This window comes from Cryptomeria japonica, chromosome 3 (genome assembly GCF_030272615.1).
Source record: "Cryptomeria japonica chromosome 3, Sugi_1.0, whole genome shotgun sequence".
Classification (NCBI taxonomy): domain Eukaryota; kingdom Viridiplantae; phylum Streptophyta; class Pinopsida; order Cupressales; family Cupressaceae; genus Cryptomeria; species Cryptomeria japonica.
Window position 1 is genome coordinate 251175770 of NC_081407.1, and position 22405 is coordinate 251198174.

General features: G+C 35.3%; 1 protein-coding gene across 1 annotated transcript; it reads right to left on the bottom strand.

The window, feature by feature from the left end:
* Positions 1 to 4018: 4018 nt before the first annotated feature.
* Positions 4019 to 5349, bottom strand: LOC131037438 (cationic peroxidase 1-like). The gene is made up of 4 exons (XM_057969578.2): positions 5135 to 5349; positions 4861 to 5052; positions 4602 to 4767; positions 4019 to 4513 (listed from the first exon to the last, which is right to left on the bottom strand). Exons 1-4 carry the CDS (start codon positions 5339 to 5341, stop codon positions 4128 to 4130), a joined length of 951 nt encoding a protein of 316 aa, XP_057825561.2. The 5' UTR covers positions 5342 to 5349; the 3' UTR covers positions 4019 to 4127.
* Positions 5350 to 22405: the final 17056 nt, after the last annotated feature.

Genomic DNA, 22405 nt, shown 5'->3' on the forward strand with positions numbered 1-22405 from the left:
GGCTGCGTTGCGGTGAGCGACATTCTATTTTTGGGGAAATTCTCTGTTATGGGGGTTTTCTTGTTTGTGGTTTCAAGACTTGGTCATGGTCCTCTTGAAGGGTCGAGGTGCCTTTCTATTCTTATTCTTTCCAGGGGGCTCACTTTCTGTTCATGTCGCATCTCTCAGTTCTTTCCAACTTGCTCTATTGAGATGGGAGATTCTTCTATAGAGGGGAAGAGTTGTTGGTTGGTGGCTGTTAGATGGAATTCGTTGGGAGCTGGGTTTTTCAGGTTATGGGAGCATGTCAAAATCCAATTTTATGGACTTTAGGATTTTGATGGTTGGGTATGTATTATTTACTGTTCTTCCTCCTCTGATCCCTAATGAGGTTGTGATTATGGATAGCTTCTGGTTTTTAGCCATGCTCTTGTTCTTCCTGGTTGAGGGAGCCAGTAAAAACCCTCCTATGTTAGTTATTGTTTTGACTAGCCGGGTGTTTATTGCCAGTTTTAAAGGGCACACCTTGGTTTCTTCTAGTTCTTGTTTTTGGTTAAGGTGGGCTATTTTTGGGAGTCTAATATCAGATTGTGGGAGCCTGGATAAAACCCTCTTGTATGGTTGTGGGTGCCTGTCAAAACTTAGTGTCTTTCAGGTTATAGGAGTCTATTTAAAACCCTTTTTTGTGGTTGTGGTAGCTAGTCAAAACCCTCAGAGTCTTATCTCTTTGCTTAGGTCTATCCTGGTATGTAATATTTTTTGTTGTCCTTTGGTTGGCATTTCATTGGAGGTTGGTTGTATGGAATCCTTGTATATCTATTGATCAGTTGTTTCTTGTTGGGTTCTAGATGTTGGTTCATCCAGGGAGTTTTGGGTCCCCTTAAAACTTGTTGTTCAGGGTTTCGGTTCCCCTCAAAACTTGCTTTTCCCTTAATAAAAAATATAGAACAACAACCTAGAAGAGGAGTGTCCAAGCCAAAAATCCTGAAGGAATCAACACAAGTTGAGAATAAAGGAGGATGACATTAGAAAGATAGCTAAAAGCTCTTATCTTGAGCAAAAACAAGTTACAAGATGAAAAAGAATTATTGTTCTCCAAGGGTAAAAAGAACAAGATCTTTCATAATGATATTAAACTTTTAGAATAATAAAAGGCTAAAACTTAAACAATAGAAGTAGAGATTATACAACCTAAACCAATAGAAACATATATAAAAAGTAAAGATAACACATAGTACTTTTAGCTTAAAAAATATTTTTGGATAAAAATATCTAAGATAGTAAAAAAAATACAAGTTTGAAAAATCAACTACTCTTCCATAAAATGATAAATTTTTCGTTCTCCCCACCTCTCTCCCCCCCCACACCACAGGCACAGGCACATGCATGCGCACTCACACACACAACATTAGAAACAATTTTAAACATAAACACATAAAAAAATCATTTTTTTTTTAAAGTATCATTTATCTAACAAGAGATGCAATGTGTTAATATCCTACCAATAGTGTTTCGTACGTGGTTAGTTTAGAGTAGAAAATAGGAAAGCATTTGGATAGAGTAAGGAGAAATCTATGGAGATAGAAAGGGAAATAGGAATGTAGAGGGAGAGAGGAAGAGGAAAATAAATAAATAGAAAAATAAACTAAGGTAGACTGAGAGATAAGAATAGAGAGAGAAAGAGAGATATAGAGGAAATAGAGATATAGAGGGTGAGGGAGAAGGAGAGATAGATAGAGATACAGATTGTGAGATAGAGTGATAGATATCTAAGGACATTTAGAAAGAGGGGAAAAGGTTGAGTGAGTGAGAGAGAGAGAGAGAGACTAATAGATGACAATAGAGAGAGAAATGATGATATATATATATATATATATAGTGAGATGGAGTGATAGAGATGTAAGGAGATTTAGAAAGAGGGGAAAAGATTGAGAGATAGAGAAGTAGATATAAACAAATAGAGAGGGAGGGAGAGAGAGGGAGAGAGATTCCAATAGTGTGGTTAGTTTAGAGTAGAAAAGGAAATAAATATTTTGCATGATTTTTTTTAATAAAGTATACAAATTGTTGTATTTAGTTAAAGTATTAATCATTTGTATTTATTCATATTTTCTCCTCCATAATGTATATTTAGTGTTTAATAATCTTATAAATTATTTTTAATAATAAAATAATACTTTTATTATAGATTTAAAGGTGATTCTCTCTATGGAAAGAACATTTGATTTAAATAAAATGTAACTATAAAATTCTATGATCACATTTCTTTGTTAACCAAGTGGAGATGATTGTGATTATTATATTTTCCAAAACAATATGATAAGAATATGAAAAAAATATTAATAAATATTTTATTTATTAATAGTTATTTTATGTATATATAAATTGAATTAAATAAATCATGAAATTATGAATTGATTTTTTATCTTATTAATAAACTTCATTTAATTTAAGTTTAAATTTTAAATTTATTATAATTTGTCATAAATTTCTCTAAAGTTATAAATAATAATTAAAAGTAATTAAAATGAGAATTAAAATATATTTCGTTTTAAAAATGATATAAAAAATAAAACATTATAACTATAATAAGACTTTGACGATATATGAAAAATCTCCCATTAGATTTTTTTATTTTTTATATTTTACAATTAAAAAAAACTCAGAATACATCTATACAAGCATATGGTTGCAAATTGGATGTTTGCCACATTAATTAGTGTAGTCACATAACCATCCATTGCTCCATTTTCCCTATAAATAGAGCCCATTTCTTCATAATCCAGATCCTGAAAACTTGTATGCATTTAACCTATAGGCATTTTAGAGAGCATTTAGCATAGCAAACTAAAATCTTGTTATTTTGGTTAAAATCAATCATTTTAATAGCATCTAGTATTTTAGCTTTTTATTTTACATTTGGAGCAAAATACTAAAATCTCAATCCTCCATAAGCATCCATAGTGCAAAAAGCTGTTGAGAGCTACACTATTTTGGAACTTGGAGAGGAGAGGAACAAGGGAGAAGGAGCTAAGAGCATGCTAAGAGGCATTTGGAGATGCCTTATTATCTTTGTTTCATTTGTTAGATATATTAGCATGATTTTAGTATCTCTTTTGATATGCCTGTTTAGATTAGTTTTTGATTGACTAACACTAACGATTTCTTGTGTCTTGTGTTGTTTGTCATTTGCTAACCTTGTCCATTTCACAGAGCATCAATTAGAATTCAAGTCAAACATATGTGGACATACTAATTATTCTAACATATAAATAATTATATCAATATTTTTTATGGCAGTTGGGAGTTAAAAGCAATTATGTCAGGAGATGGAAGTCTTCCACACATATTAAAGTTTTGTACATGTCAATTATTAACATTTTGTATATGTCAATTAATAATCTTCACGGGTCATGTAAATGATGTATTTGTTGTATGTACAATAAATCTTTTTTTTGGACAAATGAATTTTCCTTTCACACAAATCAATAAGAATAAAAAAAATGATATTTTTATAATCATATAAAATTAAAATTAAATTTAGAATATAAATTTTTTGATGAATTTGTTTAATTCTTTTAATTGATTGATTAAACTAATTGAAAAAAATTAATAAATACAATAATGGTGAACTAAAAATTGAAGGACCACTTTTCCTTAAATTTAAGAGTATTAAAATCATTATACCTTTTCTTATTAGATTGTATGTCTCAAAGTGGATGAATGTTAAAAGCTTTTCCTAGTTTTAAGTGTAGTTAGTTCTTGTTTGCGACATGTGAAGTTATATTGTCTATATGCAATGTCTTATTGCAATCACTCTTCATTTTTTATATTATTTTAAAGTTAATTGATCATTCATCCAATTATAAATTAGAAATTTAAAACAAGGGCGACCTCGGTTCAACCAGGTAACATTCAATTTGCCGACGTTAAGCACCAAATTTATGCGTTTGGAAAAATAAAAGCAGAAACGAAACTTATGATAGCTCATCATTTCCTTCAAAGATTTCTTAAACAGCGTTTAAGTGTTTCTCTTCACATAAATGTCGTACTTCATGTACGCTCTCAACCTTTACGTACCCACAATATGTTGAACTGCATCAAATAACTTAATTCGCTAGAGAATACTTGAGAAATTATTACACCATTCAATTGGGCTTCCTACAGCTGGTCCGAACTTGTCCACTGCTGCCAATGAGAGGGCTTATATTTCCCATATTCACCATCGCAGCTGCAAAATCGCTGAAGAAGGTAGTCTGGTTGTTAGCGTAAGTAGTAACCTGAGAATCAGCTGATCCATTATTAAAAAGCTCCTGATCGGAGTGGAGAAGTCCTTGCTGGCTCATCAGATTTGTATAGTAGTCGATATCAAAGGTAGTGGGAGTTTGTACATCTAAGGGTGACAGATTGTTGTCTCCACCACTGAAAGGGCAGTTAGCCTGCACAGAACTGGCAAATGTGCTATTGATGTTGGTTTCATTGTAGATGCGAGTTCTGAAAGTGGTGCACCGTGCTTGACCGATTGTGTGAGCACCTAAATATCATTAAACTCTCAAACTCATTAAACCGAAATGGAACATTAGCTAAGAAACTTACTTCTTATATCCAACATTTAAAATTACCTGAAAGGGCAATCATGTCCCTCGTAGAAAGACCCTTGGCATTAAATGCTGAGATAAGTGTGTTGAGGCTCGATGTTGGAGATGGAAGGTCTCTGTTTGCACCGCTTAGGTTTGCAGTTAACGAGTCTCTCCTCCCCAGCTGTACTTTCCATGATGGTCCTCCCAACTGCCAGTTTCAAACGACATTCTTTCCTATTAAATCTTGCCATATTGATAATTCCAATACAAATACAGAGTTCATTAAGAGAAGATTAGTTACCGCAACCACAGAATCACGAGCAGCAATGGCGAGAATGTCTGCACAAGACACAACTCCACTGCACATTGCTTCGACTTGGGATTTGATGGTATCGATCACGTCGAATCCTCTTACAGAATTATTGTTCGGTCCAGCGGTTTTTTCTCCTGTTATGTTGACCGAGTCGTCCAAGAGTATCGATCCGTCGCACCCCTGCAAAATCAAATTACCCATCTGAAAAGAGCAAGCAGGCAACTTAAAAGTAAGCGCAGTATAGGATAGTTAGAAATATTACGTTAACAAAGCAATCGTGAAAGTGAAGACGGACTATAGATGCGCCCATCCTTGATTCATTGGCGATTGCTTGTTTCACCACCGCCTGGATTGTCGACGACATATTTGGACAAGTACTGTCATAAAATGTCGAATTCAGCTGCCCATTCACATTACTCAAACCCAACAAAATCAACGCTATCCATGCAAGGGCTCTGAATGCCATCATCTTTAATTGCTTCCTCTGCACCTCAAAAGTCGACAATGAAAAGTTTGGGGAAAGCGTTGGGTTCTTATAGTCGCTGAAGAGGTTTTCCACATCATTTTACCTGAGCTCGCCATTGACAACGAGCCTTGGCTTTTTCTGCGTTGGAGTAATTCCATCGTTTTCAAGATTTCACAAGTGGCGGCCCACGCGGCTCCACTGCCGCCGTGACTTGTGTGGACTGTGGAATAATGTTGTTTCCTTAGAGTACTTAAGAAGCAAATGCTTGATTCATTTATTTCTGCTTGGCGTAAGCCAGCTATTCAAATTGACTTTGTACAATAAAAATATTTGTTTGCATGTTTCGGGGCAGTGTCTATCAGCATACTTTTATTAATTAATTGAAATTTAAAACTTTAAAAACGTTAATTAATATTTACAGTCAAATGTGTATCGACTATGCTGGATAAGCAATGCAACTGCTCCCTACGCCTTGGATGGAGAGCCGAGTATCATGCCCCCTGCACACGCTGAATCTTGCAAATCTTCTCAAAATCTCTTTTTTGCTTAAATAATGCCGATTAAAATCGGTAGGAGTTCTTCCGATCTCTTCTCTTACACTTTCTTTTTATTTTTCTATTTAGATAGGAACCTTCTTATGAAGGTGACGAATGCGCTGCATGGGAAGGAGAACGACACGGACATAAATGTTTGTCTAAAGATAAAACAGAGTTGGACGATATTTCTTTCAGTTCACATTATCGTTAATGTTTTCCAATTAGGGTCCATAAATGTAAAACATTATAATATATTTTTGAAAAATTATTATAATATGAAGAAAAATATAATAAAATAATAACTGATTATAAAATCGGCCTGTCAATTCATTACACATTCATTTTAAAGAATAAAAAAATTTAGATGGAATAAAAATTTAATCAATAAGAGAGGATAAACATTCCAAACATTATAGATAAGGCATAAGAACTTGTTCTTCTTTAAGATTTTCATACTTAAAGTATCATAAATATGATTTCTCATAATACTAAAAACCTAGATCAACAAGAAAACTATTAAAGTATTAATAATAAAGCTATCCATAGGATAATAAATGTGATTAATACCAAACAAAATTGCACACATACAAGAAACACAATAGTAAGAATCTAGAGAGGAATTAATGTCAGAACTCACAAAATCACTAAAATCTATTCATATCCTAAATAAGAAAATTCTATTTATTTCCAATATCAACCTCAACATAATTTTAATTAGAAGTTGATTTAACCAAAAAGATCTAGCATCCCAATTTCCTTGCCTTCCAATATGGTTCTATTTAACAAAATTGAAACCATGAATGGGAAGATGTATTTCCTCCATTCGTTTAGATGCCACTTCTAGAAGTGAGGGAGAAACTTTCTTTTGAAAAGATCAATCAAGTTTTTAGAGTCAAATTCATAATAATAATGATAAAATTCATTAGCTTGACTTCTAAAAAATGTTGTTGAATGCCCATAGCCTTCATTAAATTATTAGAATTGACACCAAGACCTCTAAAGAACCAACACATGACCATACCATTATGATTATGAGGAACACCTCACATGCCATCATTTCCATGATAATACTTTTAAGCTCCATCAAAATTTATTTTAGCTAAGCTTGGAGGAGGACGTTCCCATTTAGTACATTGATAATTTTGAAGGTTAATATTAGAAGAGGCAAAATAAGGAGAAGTGATATGAAAATTTTCTTTTAAATTGGCTATTATATGCCCCAAACATCACTTATACGTCTTGTTAAATCACTCAATATTCCTCAATCTTGTTCCCATGAAATGTTATAGTAGATAAAAATAAGAATGATATCATACAAAAAATTGATGGATTTTAGTGTAAAGAAGTTTGTTGCTAAATCACAAGAGAGTCTTGGATAAAGACATGATTATTCTATGAAATTCCCTCAAAAATCACGCCATAAATGACAAAGGAAATATGTAAAGGGATAAGAGAAAAGAAGTTATTTGCACGAATCCTCCTATTAAATGTAGAGAATACATATATTTAGACAAATAAGCTCTTGTTTTTACAAATTATCTTGATGAAAAAAATGATCTAAAATTCCAAATCACATGGAAGAATGAATTCCAGGGAAACATTTGTGATGCAAAAACCTTTCTAAAATTTAGAGTTATTAAATTTCAAATTTCAATCCACAAAAGTTTTATAACTAGTCAACTCTTGAATGAATAGAAGTCTGAAATGTGAATATTTTAAAATTTAAATGTTTAGAATATTTTCATATGGTTATAGGAGGCCAACATTTGAGAGGACAACAAACAATTTGAAATAAGAATAATAACCTCTAGCCAACATTTAGTATGCTAAACCTTTTTGAAAACTTTGAGTTGTTAGCTTCTAGGTTTCCTTCAAGAATTTTTTTTATGAACTTGAGTCTTCTCTTCATTCAAAAGTTGACTAGACACTTTCAAATGTTTGTCTCCTGGAAACTTTTAAAACTCTACTATATAATTGCAAGTTGTTGTCTTAGAACCATTCAAATGCCATCCAACAAAATTTGCATGCATATCAAAAGAGACCTTGTTGGATGCTAATATATCAGCTAAATGATTAATGAGGATTAAATATATGTGACCTAACTAGAGAGATATTTAGTTTTTAATTTCTAAATATGGACACCATTGTAATTGGAAGAAAGATAAAAATAGAAATATAACTCTATCCAAATTCTATATTTTTTATATTATGATTTTAAGAGGCTAGGGAATTTCTCACAAAGAGTGCTATTTTTGTCCCCACACATCATTGTAGAAAAGGATAAGGTCACCCTTCTCCATAATTCATAAAAAATAAATTTCAATCAAACTACTACCTTATTTTATTATTTTATATAACAATGAACTCCTACAAAGGGTATATAATATCATATATTGCATACCTTACTATATCAAATCATGCAAGCCTCCCCTTTAAATTAATAAAAGATAATTATGTAATATGATCCTTAAATTCACTAATAACACTCTAATTTGATAAACATATACATGATTCCTAACTATTAAGTTCAATTTCCCCCATATGAAAGCACTATGTATAGATGTCCACGTGACACACTAGCATCATGGAGAAATGTGTGACTTTTTTTTATTATGGGAACATTACATTCCCCACATTTGGGTAGTGTGACACCTCTATCAATTTGCACATGCATTAGAAACAAATCCAAGCCTCTTGTACGAACGTTTGAATTCTCATTTTGGCTCCAACAATTGTTCTCTTCAATAAACTGCTCTCTTTCATATTCTCAATATACTTTTTCTCAACACCATTGTTCATATTTGTCGTAGCAACATATTGAAGCTCTGATGATCACATTGATACTATTGGTAGAAGCTTTGGAGATTTATTTTCCTTCTTGTGGAATTTTTTTAAGGCAACTCTCCCCCTTTTAACATCTTGTCTCAAACTATGAAAGGAATGGTAACTAATGTCTACACGGAAATTCATGATTTTTAATCAGAATAATGTGTAACCACTAAACCCAATCTAATTAACTAAAATCTAAATATAATAAAAATAAAATCCTACTTAGTAAATTGAACACTACGATATAAACCAAAATGTAAAAAATCCCCTTGTTGAATCCAAGTGTGTTTCTTATATTCTTCTTCTTCTTATTGTGGGAGATTGGCTCTCAAAGTTGCACTATGAAAACCTGCAATACGAAGGCATAAGAATTCAAAGATAGTGGTTTATGATAATGAAGGATTGTTGTTGAAATTTTAGATTCTAGAAGGATTGATTATACAACTAAGATTTATTTGAGAACATAATTAATCACTGGTTGAGATTCAATGTGACAAGTTGGTGGGAGAGAACTACTCATTTTGATTAGATATGATTGAGAGATCAACTAGATTGATTGAGGAGTTAATTGATTTCGTTGGGAAATAAATAGGATTGATTGATTAGCTAAGAAATTTGATAGAATACTAAACTTACTTGACTGATTAGAAGACTGATTTGATTGAATTGTTAATTGGATTGATTGATCAGTCAGAAAAAGGTGATTGAGAGTTAGACTCAAAGTTAGTGGCCATTTTATTTGAATTTGAGTTTTTGAAAATGTCAAATGAAATTAGAATTAGTGAGAAATTAAATGAATTTAAATTTGGAGAGAATTTGGTTAATTTGAAATTAGATTAAATAAATTTTAAAATTTTATTTAATTTGGAGGACAAAATTAGATAATTGAATAATTTAAAGAAATTATTTAATTATGGAAAATTAGGAATTGATTTTAATTAAATAATAAAGAGCATTTAATTAAAGTAGACAATCAAGATTAAATAAATAATAGATTATATATAATGGTGAAATGATTAAGTGATTAAGGTAGAAATTGAATAATTAGTTTGTGATGAAAAAAATGAATATTAAAGTAGAGGAATAAAATTAGATCGATTAAAGGAGGAGGACGTGAGCATTCTACAAAAAATTGAATTCATTGATTGCATTTGTGAATATAAGAACCTCTCATGGGGTGTCTATGTGGTTGTACAAGGTTTATCATTTGTTTTGGTTTTTTTCTAGCTTACTTGATTTTTTATGGTATTTCAAAGGAAAAAATATTGAAATAATTATCTTAATTATCAATTTGTCCTATTGATTTGATGTTGGAGAAGGGGCTTTCTTGATGGCTCTACATGTGCATGGGTGTCGTGCTAGGGCCGATGTGCCCTAGCCTATTTCATGTGCTCTGCTTGCTTCGTTCCAAGGGAGGGGGGGTTTCTTGCTTGCTGGGGGTCAATTTTTGTTTTCCCATGGTCGGGTTTTTCGGGCTGTCGCAGGGTTTTTTTGCAATCCTTTACTATTTCTTCTACTCTGGGTTGTCATTGGGGTGTGTGGGGTTTTGGGGTTGGGTTTTCTGCCCTTCTTCTTTTGGTATTTTCTTTGGGTCCATGGAGAATAGAGGATTATCCTCTTCTTAGACGATCTCTGGAGATCTGGATATGACAAGTCCGTCTCATTTGATGCATGCATGTGGAAAGGAACACATTGGTCATTCCCAATTAGGGGTAGACATCTCTTCTTCAAAAGAGCCTTTTCACATGAAAAAGGTGAATGCTTGTTTGGAGAGATCCTAAGATTGTCTTGTTGTGGTTATTCAACCTGAGAAAATTTTAGAGGATGTTGAATATTGGTGTAATCATGCTCTCATATGCAAATTTATCGATCTTTTCTTCTCTATACCTATTTTAGAGTCTTTAGCACGTCGTGTTTGGAATCCTGAAGGAGACATGGAGCTACTTATGGCAGCCAATAACTAATTTTTAGTTATTTTTTCCAACCTGGTAGACAGGAACAAGGCTTTTGAGGGTGGCCCTTATTTTTTCATCTAGGTGGGACTCTTTATCAAACCTTGGCATATTGGCTTGAATTTTGCTGAGGAGTTTCCCTCTTGTGTGCCCGTGTGGATCCGATTTCCAAGGATTCCATTGGAATTCTAGAGAGAAGATATTCTTCACTCAATCTCACTGCTTCTTGGTAAACTTATGGGTTTGGCTTCACAAAATCAAGATCGAGAGGTAATTTCCTACGCTCGTATATGTGTAGAAATTGATTTAAATAATCCTTTGCTAGACTCTATGGAAATTTGTTTGTGGACATCTTTTTGGATCCAATAGCTGGACTATGAGACCCTGCCATTTAGATGCAGAATTTGTCATGAATATGGTCATTTACAACAGAGATGTCCCAGAAATAAATCTTCTAAACTATCTTTTTCCAATCCTCCTCACTCTGTTCTAGGGGAAGATAATGGGAAAGCCCCTATACCTAATGGTCCTACTGATAAAGATGGCTTCATTCCTATTAAACCTCAGAATAAAGACAAAGGAAAGAAGGGAAGTTGGTTGGATAGGCAAAATGATGTCACCCTAAATAGATTTGATGTTCTAGAGGATTTGGTCCAAGAGGAAGGAGTTCTAGTTGAAATGTCCTTGGGTGCCCAATTTCATCATGAGGTGCTGGATGGGGATTTTAAGAAAGAGGGTCGGGACCTATCTTTGGAGAATCAATAGGATGTTCAAATGGTTATGGATTTGCCTTCCCATGTTTAGGACAACAAAGATCTTACTGGGTCACAGGTCCCTGAAGGTGCAGTGGTCATGGCATCTACTCCTCCTTCCACTATAGTTGCCTCAGGTTTTGTGAAGTGTAACAAAGCCCCGCCTATTTTAGGCTTGCAGCAGAAGACCCTCAAAAAGGGTTCTTTAGACAAACCTTTAAGGAGTGGACGAAAAACAAATCAAGAAAAGGTTAAGTTTATTGGTAATACTTTGGTTGAGTCGAGGTTTGTGAAGCCCATTGATTCCTACTTCTCTCAACCACATAAATAATTGTTCTCTCATGGAATGTAAGGGGGTTGAACAACATCCCTAGACAAAAGGTTGTTTGTAGATTAATTGACTCTGAGTCTCCTGATGTTGTTTTTATTTAGGAAACCAAGCTTTCAGTGGATGGTTTGGCTAGTTGTACTTTACGTGTGTGGCCCCAGGGCCTTTGGCATGAATTGAGCTCTCATGGCAATTCATGGGGGTTGCTTTCTTCTAGAACCCAAGGAAAGTTTCGCCTTTGTGGTGGTTTTCTAGTAGGTCTTCCATTTCTATGGTCGCTTCTAGCTTTGAGACTGGAGAAAGATGTCTATTCTCTAATATTTATGCTCCTACTAATCATGTGGGTAAGTCTCATCTTTGGACTCACATCAATCTTGTTTGGGCTCAAGATCCTTTTCTCCCCTGGATTTTGGCTGGATATTTTAATGTTGTTACTAGTTTGGAGGAAAAGCGATGTTGGTTATTCAAGCTTGATCCTTCCTCAAATTTACTCAGAGATAATATTGGTCTCTTGAATCTCACTGGTGTGGAGCCAATTAATGGCGTCTTTAAATGGAATAATAGGAGGAGTGGTGTTGATGCTATCTTTGAAAGGCTTGATATATTTTTGGTTTCCTGCTATTGGATGCATGATAGGTGGTCCACCAGTTCACAATTTCTTGATTGGAGGGGTTCTGATCATTGGCCTATTAAGCTTTCTTTTACATGTTTTAGAACCTCCAAAAATTCCTCTTTCAAATTTCAATTGATGTGGCTTCATGATCAATTGTTGAGGGATCTTATGGTTGATTGGTTGTATGAAGGGGTGCCTACCCACAAGTGGGCTATGTACAACTTTGGGAAGAGATTACAACATGTGAAATATAGGCTGAAGAGGTGGAATAAACAATGTTTTGGGAATATGCATAGACACAAGATGGTAGCTCAATCCAACCTGGATGAGGTTACATGTCAAATTAGGGATCAAGCGATGACTATAAAGCTCAGTATGGTCGAGTCCCTTACTCTAAAGGACTTAGAAGAGTGGGAGTTACATAAGGAGATTTTCTGAAAACAAAAGTCTCGTGTGGATTGGCTCCAAGAAGGTGATAGAAACACTTCTTTTTTCATAATTTTGTTAAGGCTTAGAGGTATGGTAACTCTATTACCTCTCTCATATCTTCAAAAGGGGTTCATCTGTCATCTAAAGAAGAAATTGCTATGAAAGTTGTCAGTTGTTTTTCTAATTTGTTTACCAAAGAGGATCCTGAAGCTATGGTGGAAGAGAGGGCCATCTTGAATTGTATTCCCCCTCTTGTTTCTGTTGAAATGAATGATTCTCTCTTGCACCCGATTTTGTTGTCTGAACTTGAGGGGGTTGTGTTTTAAATGAAAAAAGGCAAGGCTCTTGGCCCTGACAGGTTTTCTATTGAGTTTTTTTAAGAATTTTGGGAGATTATAAAGTATGATCTTCTAGGTGTAGTTCAAGAATCTCGTAGGAATAAACAAATGCTCAAATATATGAATTATACCTTCTTGGTTCTCATTCCTAAGAAGGAGGGGGCTAATAGCTTGGATCAGTATAGGCCTATTGCTCTATGTAATGTTGTCTACAAGATAATCATTAAATTGACTGTTGAACGTCTCAAACCTCTCCTCTGCACTTTGGTTTTAAGGAGAAATGTGGTTCCATTGATGGAAGACATATCCTTGATGGAGTTCTGATAGCAATGGAGGTTATTCATTTGATGGTTTCCTCTAAGGAGAAGGCTATGTGTATTAAACTTGACATGGCCAAAGCTTATGATAGGGTGAGTTGGGATTTCTTATAGAAAATCTTTTTGGCTTTTGGTTTTGGAGAAGAGTGGGTGAATTGGGTTCTTAGTTGTGTGACTTCTACCACTTTCTCAGTTCTTATTAGTGGGGAACCCTCAAAATTGTTTAGCACTTCGCGGCATCGACAAGGGGACCCTTTATCTCCCTATTTATTTATTCTCAGGGCTGAAGGTCTTGGCATATTTCTCACTTCCCGGGTGAGACATGGTCTTATTCAGGGCTAGAGTTGGAGTAATTCTCTACCTCCCTACTCTATTCTTTAGTTTGTGGATGACATAGGTTTAATTGGCAGGGCCAAAATCAATCAGGCAGTGAGTTTCAAGAGATCTTTAGATATCTATTGCAAAGCGTCAGGTCAAAAAATTAATGAAGATAAATCATCCATATATTTCTTTAATACCCCTCAGCTTATTTAGAATAGGTTTTCCAGGATCCTCAGATTTTAGACGGGGTCCATTCCTTTGGTGTACCTCGGGATTCCTTTAGATTTGGGGGTTCAATGCGGAGATTTTTGGCAAGGAATTTTGGATAAATTTCATTGCAAGGTTAATCATTGGACTTACAAGTGCTTATCCTCTGCTAGAAGAGTGACACTTCTGAAGAATGTGGTGCAAGTGCTTCCCATTTATAGGTATTTTGTGCAGGCTCCACCCTCTAGCTTTGTGAGAGAGTTGGATGCTCATTCCCATCAATTTCTTTGGTCTAGTAGTTTTCTTTCTTCTAAGTAGAGTGTAGTTAAATGGGACTCTATTTGTAGACTGAGACATGCTGGGGGTCGTGGCCTCAAATCTATTGATTTGGTTTGCAAGGCCTTGGCGGCTAAGCTGTATTGGAGGTGGTGTAAAAATCAGGATCAAGACTGGGCCAATATTTTAACCCACAAGTATCTGTCTATGCCTATGATCATGAGGTGCCTCATCTTAGTTTAGTGGGCAGGGGCTCTTGTATTTGGGATACTCTTAAAAAATGTTCCCAACTTATTAAAGATGGCCTTTTCTAGATTTGTAATAGGGGCTCTGAAGCTCTTTTTTTGCAGGACTCTTGGGATGGTCACCCTCCTATTTTGTCTAGTTATCTACAACTTCAGCCTCTTTGCAACATTTTCACTGATGCAGGATGGGTGAAGGTGGAGAATTTTATAATGGTTAGGCGCATTGGATAGGTTGAGGTGACTTGTTGGAAGGATCCTCTTGAATGGCTCTTGGGTGGCTTGGATGAAGATCGTGTGGTGTTGGTTAATATCTTGGAGGGTAGGCTATGTTGTTCTCTCAAGGAGAGAGATATTTTGGCTTGGGGTCCTAACCCAAAAGGCAAGTTTTCTATTGATGAAGGTTATGCTCAACTTGATAGGCAATTTCATGGCCTGACGGATGTTCCCTGGTGGAAGAAGGTTTGGAATAGCTTCTCTTGGTAGAAATGTAATTTCTTCTTATGGCTGGTTTCTTAGAAGAAATGCCTCACGTGGGAGAATCTTCGTAAGAGAGGCTTCCAGGTACCATCTATCTGCTATCTTTGTATGCATAAGGAGAAAGACTGCTCCCATTTGTTTTTTCTATGCCCTTTCTCTAGGGAGATTTGGCACAAGTGGTGGGAGGCTTGGCAACATGCTTGTTTTCATGCTACCTCGATTGAATTTTGGGATAGCTTGGTCAAACCCCTAGCAAAGACCTCTTTTCTTCAAGTGGCCTGGGCTATTGGGCCACCCCTTATTATTTGTAATTTATGGTTGGAAAGGAATTGGAGGGTCTTTTGTGATTCACATATAGGGAGTCCTCAGCTATGGCAGAAGATAGTTAATAGGCATCAGGAGACAATCTGGGCTAAGTGCAATTTGTTTGAAAATGTTGATCCAGATGATTATGCTATTGTAAGGAATCTGCAATTGGAAAACATTAAAATGGACTGTGCTGCTGGAAGTAGATCTCGACATGTGAAGCAGTGGATAAGTAGATGGAAGGTGGATTCCCCCTCCTGTGGGAATCTTAAAAATTAATATAGATGGCTCTTCCCATGGGAACCCTGGACATGCAAGTATTAGAGGTATAGGTAGAGGTGATGATGGTTGTGCAGTTTTTTTCTTCTCTATTTATATTGGGTAGCACTCTAACAATCTTATGGAGGCCCTAGCTATTAGATTGTTGTTGAGTGAGGTTGTTCCTTAGGATGGAGGAAGATTATTTGTGATTCGGATTCTCGGATTGTTGTGGATATGTTGAACAAACAAAATTTGAATGATGTGAGTTGGCAATTATCTTCTATGGTCAGATAGATTTTACAACTATGTAATACATTGGAATTTGTCTCCTTTTGTCATATTCCTAGTGAGTGGAATAGAGTGGCTGATTGTTTGGCCAAGTGGGCTTCAGAGCATGTTGATAGTTGGGATTTTAGTGGAAGGGATGGTCTACCTCCTGATTATCTTGAAACTTTAGATAGGTTAATGCTAGAAGACATGACGATGCAAGAGCACCCAGTGGTCTAGGATCAATTTCCCTTTTATGTTTTTTTCATTTTCATTGTCATTTTTGAGGCCCTTTGAGGCTTGAGATGAGCCTGGTTTTTGGTGTAATTACAAAGTAGGGCCTTTGTGCAACATCATCTTTCTAAGGGATTTTCAAAAAGGTATTTTCATTGGAAATCTAACGGTCGGATCTATTGCTATGGTCACTGGACTTTTTAGTGGTGGTGCTTGGGGTTCTTTCAGGATCCTTTTAGTTTTTGTTGTTGTCTTCGTGAGCCTAAGGCCCGTTCTTTGTAATTCTTTGATTTCTGAATAATTCTTTACCCCTTTTTTCTAAAAAAATAAAAAAATTAGATCTATTAAATAATTAAAAATTATTTAATTAATATAAAGGAATAACTAGCGATATTAGTAATGGGAAAATTTTAAGTGTCTACATTTTCCCCCTCTTTGAGACAATGTGTTTTCTTAAATTGTTTCAAAGAATAATTAAGAAATTCTACCCCAGCATGCCCCAATGACTGTAGAATATAATTGTGCCCCCTCGGATAATGGTTGAAAATCTCTAGTTTGAAGACAAATTTTACGACATTCTAACCAAGATCTCAATTTTATAGTTTGGTGAAGTTTCGGGCTCATTTGGGTGACCTACAAGGCTGCTAAAGTTTGATTTGACCACAAATCTGAAGTTGAGAAACCCTAATTAAAGGACTCAATTTTTTCTACACATAGGAATTTAGGGTTCATTTGGCTCATTTGCATTCTTGAAGATATTTAAATTTAGAGTGATTTTTGAGCAAAAAATGAGCATTTGAGGAGTGATAGTGGGCATTGGGAGTTGACAACACTTGTTCAAGTTTGTCTGGTTGTTTAGAAAACTAGAGGGCTCAAGCAATAGGGTAAGTATGTTGACCTATCTTGTCAATTTTTTATGTGAATTTATCATTTAAAAATTATGCCTGAAATGCCAATTTTAAGATTTTCTCTTGTGTATTTTTTTTTTCACATTTTTAATTTTTATTTCACATTCATTCTTTAAATTTCACAATCAAGAAGGATTATGCATATGACTGTTGATTTATTTATTTATTTACATTTATATTCACATTTGTATGATTAAACTTCACAAGTGTTCTAAACATTTTACAATTATTGATTTTCTCTCACATTTGATTGTCAATTTTGCATGTGTTAAAGTTGAATCTTGCAACTATTAATTTAAGAAAACAATTCAATTAGTAATGAATCTAGACATGTGCATTAGGCTTTGTATGGTGTTGAGAAGATTTAGGATTATAATGACATGATTTCCCAATCTATTTTTCCCATTCTAGGTGCACGTTGCACCATCAACTTGATGATGAGGAGCGAGACTTCTTTAGACATATCAGTCTTTATCACATTTTTTTCATGCTCAAGGTTACAACCAATAGGGGATTGATTACAATGCTCATGGAGAAATGGAATTCAGAGACTTTCTCATTTCATATACCTACTATTACAGCGATAGTGACTCTAATGTATGGTAGATTCTACACATTCCTAATCAAGGAGACAAAGTCATATATGATATGCAGTCAACCATATTCGCATTGTGTGAGTCTTATTAGTGTGAGATGGATGAGCTTGGGATATAAGCTTTGTATGAAATTGGATGGGATGTGATGATGAGGGAGTACAATTAGGTTAACATTGTCGTATACAGATTGATTGTAGCTAGAGTGGTTCCAGATCATCAAAATCATGGATTTCCAATTGGTTGGGCTAGGGTATTGGTTGGGATGATGCGTGACACTCAAGTGTATGGTTGGTGTTCATATGTTCTTTCCATGCTTTATTATCATATGCATATAGTGATGTATTTAGGTGCACATTATGCTAGTTGTGGGATCACACCTTTACAAGTTTGGGCTTGGGAGTACATTGCAGTGTTTAGGCTGGTTGTTCATGTTGAGTTACAAGATGAATAACCATATACTTATAGATATGTGGGGGTAGTTCATCAGAGGTTAATGGGCTATGTACCTTGTTTTGGAGATATGATATTGATGTACTATACAACATTTCATCCGTCGGCCATATATAGGTTGTCCAAGTTGGGTTGATTATGCACAACATTTACCTTATTGTCGACAACAGAGATATTTGATAGGTTAGACTGTTAGCTCTCAGTGGATCATACACATCCAACTACCTGACAGTGTTCTCAAACAATTTAGAGAGGTACAAGTCATTACTTAGGCAACTGCATATTTTGCTTGGTTAGCATGTAAGTTCTCAGATTGGGGGCTATGTATTAGTCCATAGGTAGAAGCCACAAAGTTTGATAGTTTATATCATATCCAGTGGGGTTGGGGTACAATAGTGGTCGATCTAGGTACTAGTCCTTAGTATGACATATGGTGGGTATCACATAAGCCTAGACCATTGATAGATTGTACAATTCCTATTGTTGGGGGTATTGGTTGAAGCATGAGGCAACAACATGGTGGTGGAGGTGATGGAGGAGATGAGGGTGGAAGTAGAGGTGGTAGGGGTAGAAGTCGAGGTGGGGGATGAGAGAGAGGTGGTAGGGGTGGAGGATGGGGGGGAGATGGTAGTGGTGGAGGACAAGATATGAGAATGGATGAGGGAGGGGATGCCCCAGTTGTATCTCAAGGGGGTGGCAGGGATGAGGAGATGGTTTATATTGAGGAGGCAAGTTATTCTTTAGGGGATAGTGGTAGATCATCATTTGAGACTTCAAGATCCTATGATTTAGGTGATTTTGATGAGGGGGATGATGATGACACTAGGGATGTAGGGATAGTCAATAAGGAGGGTGTTGTTGAGGAGGGTGGTCTTAAAGAGGAGGAGGGAGCTAGCAAGGAGGAGGGAGTTGGAGATCAGGTTGCAAGTAGAGATCAAGTTGAGGAAGGTGTTCATGATGTAGAGATGCTTGATCTAGAGGATGTACTAGTGGGGGAGGATGTTTTGTAGATTTCGGATCCTCAAACAGTGAGAGAAGATATAGGCTCTCTAGCATCAAGTTTAGGATTTATATGTAGCACTATCTATGGCACAGTGGTATAGGGCTGAGGATAGAGCTTGATTGAAATATGATGTGGAGGCTTGGATGTAGGAGAGTGATTCACTTACTACTAAGAGAGATCATTTGAGGATTAAGCAGGACCTACCTATGAACGAGAGGGATTTATTTCATTAGAAGAGAGATGATGCATTGAGGAGAGTACAAATGTGTATGGACTCTTACCAAAGGTATTTTTTTGCAGGTATCTATGCACACTAGATGGAAGACCAGTTGTTTGAGGCTAGTAATGAGATATCTTACTGGTAGAGACATTATGAGGTAGTTCTTCCTACAAGCCAAAGGGCTCCTAGCTATTGTGCATTTAGATCATAGAGTCGATCATAGAGTAGCTCATATTCTTGAGCTATGACTAATAGAGGTGGTGGCATAGGTCCACCTCAACCACCTCCAAGAAATCCAAAGGCATGTTCTTGTGGGTGGCCCTAAGGGGCAGATGTTGAGGACAGAGTGTTAGTTGATATTTTATAAACACTGGATTGAGACTATGGGCCATTTGTATTATTATTTTGTACTTTGACACATTTTATGAGCTACATATATGAAGTGTATTTTTTGTGGTGATCTATATGATGTCTTTGTTTTGTATATGCATTATGATTCTTTTAGTTGTTTGATGATTTTTATCATTTTTGGGGGATTTTTTCATGACATTGTATCTTTATTTTGGATTTTGTTAAGGACATTATTTAATTTTTGTATTTTCTCAAGACATTATATCATTTTAAAAAAAATTTCAGGACATTGAATATTTTCCCCATATCAAGACTATGTGGGTACTAACGTGATGAGAGAAAGGGGCTAATTGACATTTTACAATGGGTACTACGATCGAAGATAGCATATTCCAAGCCATAGTAGAAACCTTTTTATGGGAATGATGATGGTGGTTGGTATGTATGGCTAGATAAAATAATAATAGATAATAGAGTTGGAGCATCTATACATGGCACTTGTTTGTTAGTTTTTCACCATGGTACTTACTCAAAGTGCCTATTTGCCAGATTTTAACTATAGGGCAGATTATTTTTCTTTACTTTTTTTATTTTTTATTTTTTTTTGGTGGTCACACAAGATGCCTATTTGCTAGGTTTTCATCAAGGTGCCTATCTTTTCATTTTTAAAGAGTTTTTTTTGAATTTTTAAATAGTTAAGACATGGGATACTTGAACATTAAGTGTAGTATTTCTTTAGATGCATAGTGTTGACTGGAGTAGATAATGACTCGGATTCAATTGTTGATAATTGGTATGCACCATTTTTGAAAGATCCTATGATTACATAGGGTCCTAACCAGTTTGGTGCATATTTACCTAGTCTTTCCCTTTTTACAAGGTTCCTTTGATTTTCTCTTAAGACCAAGTCCCCAATTTTGAAGAATCGAACTCTCACTCTCATTTTGTAACTTATCCTTAGGTATTTTTGATATGCTTGCAAATGATTAAGGGCACTTTGTCTTTTCTCATCAAGCATCTCTAGTTCTTCAAATTTGGCTACTCTGTAGTATTCTTCTGGAATCAAATTGCTATAGTGAAACTTGAAGGGATGGTAACTTGACCTTAATAGGGAGAATGGCTCTCGATCCATATACAACAGAATAAGGAGTGGCACCTATAGGTGCTCGAGAACAAGTTCAGTAGGCCCAAAGAGAAGTATTCAATTGTAAATGTCAATCACGGCTAGTATCATTAATAACTTTCTTAAGGATTTCCAAAAGTGTCTTATTGGTTGCTTGTGCTTGTCTATTTCTTTGTGGATAATAGGGATGGAAAAATGGTGTTGGATGTGGAGTTGGTCATAGAGCTTGCGGAAATCCTAGTTCTTTAAGGGGTGACCATTGTTCGTGAATATGGTCTGTGGAGCTCCATACTAGCATATAATATAACCGAGAATAAATTTTTTTACTTGTTTACCAATTATGTAAATAAGTGGAATTACTTTCACCCACTTAGTGAAGAATAAATTTGTGTCCATTAGATGAAATATGATGTATCTACTCCACAAGGTTAAGTCTCCATTATGAGAAGGCCCATGGTGATGTTATGGGTTGGAGATCTTGCGAAGGTGCGTGAATGAGATCACCATGAATCTGACATTGCCGACACTTCTAAACAAACTTTTTATGCATCATTTTCTATGGTTGGCTAGTAATATCCAGTACGCATGATTTTCTTTGATAGAAAAAATCAATCTAGCCTTTTAGCTATATATGTAAATCATATTCTTCTATTATTGCATGTGTAATTGCCATTTGTGGGCTTGCAATCTATGAGTTTGTTCTTTTGTACAAAATGTTCAAAGTCTTTTTGCACTTGTGTTGTATCTCTTATGCCACTAGATTTTTCTCTTGGATTCAGTACATCATTGAAATCTCCTCCTAGTATTATGTAATCTTGTGTTGTTCATATAGTTTGTTTATGTCATCCCATAAATTTTTCTTATCTTGAATTTTTGTTGGGCCATAAACATATATTAAAGTAAAATTCAGAGTAGAATTTAATCTTGTAACTTATATTATTTTCCATGAATTAGAAGATTGAACAACATTACAATGAACCTATGTTGGCTACCATAGGATACCCATACCTGCTGAAGCTCCATTTGCTTCCACAAATCTTCCTTCCCAGTGCTTTCAATGTTTGAGGGATCAGTCTGCCTCTTTATTGTTTAATTTGGAATCTTCTATGAGTATGATTTGTGCTATTGTTATGGCTATTTGACACTTTACCAAGTGTATTTTGTTATGGGAATTGAGGCCCTTGACATTCCATGTAAGGATCTTCATTCTTTTCCAAAGGAGGGGTTTCCTCCCTTAGTAGTTGATCTAAGAAAGTAGGTTTTGATGGATAACTGATCTTCTTTGAGTGCTTCCTCCTCCCTTTTCTTCTTGTCCATCTTCCTTCCTCTTCTTTTCCTGCATGGTCAACCTTTTTGGATCTTTGTTGTTGTTTGGGATATACTTCTAGGTTCTAGGATGTTTAACTCTTCCAGATTTTCCTCTTCTGCTTCTTCTATTTCATTATCTAAATATTTGGAAGTTGAATTCCCTTTTCTGGTGTTGCTTCTAGTGTTCCATTTTATTTCAAATAAGTTTTTCCTAATACATCTTGTGCCTCCCCTATTTCTTCTATTTCCATTGTTATTGGGCTTATTTCTTGGTCTTCCAATATAGGGCAATTTTTTGACTCGCCTATTTTGTTCATTGTTCCTTCTGTGATTTTTATTTGCATGTCATTTATTTTTTGCCATATAACTATACTGATTTCTCTCTCCCTTGTCTCCTCCATGAGGCTTCTCCCTGTGTTA

Excerpts from the sequence above, each read along its gene's own strand:
- LOC131037438 (XM_057969578.2), bottom strand. The coding sequence starts at position 5,341 with ATGATGGCATTCAGAGCCCTTGCATGGATAGCGTTGATTTTGTTGGGT. Across the intron at positions 5,053-5,134 it reads TTCACGATTGCTTTGTTAAC|GGGTGCGACGGATCGATACT; the intron begins GTAATATTTCTA and ends TTGATTTTGCAG. Across the intron at positions 4,514-4,601 it reads GGACATGATTGCCCTTTCAG|GTGCTCACACAATCGGTCAA; the intron begins GTAATTTTAAAT and ends AATGATATTTAG.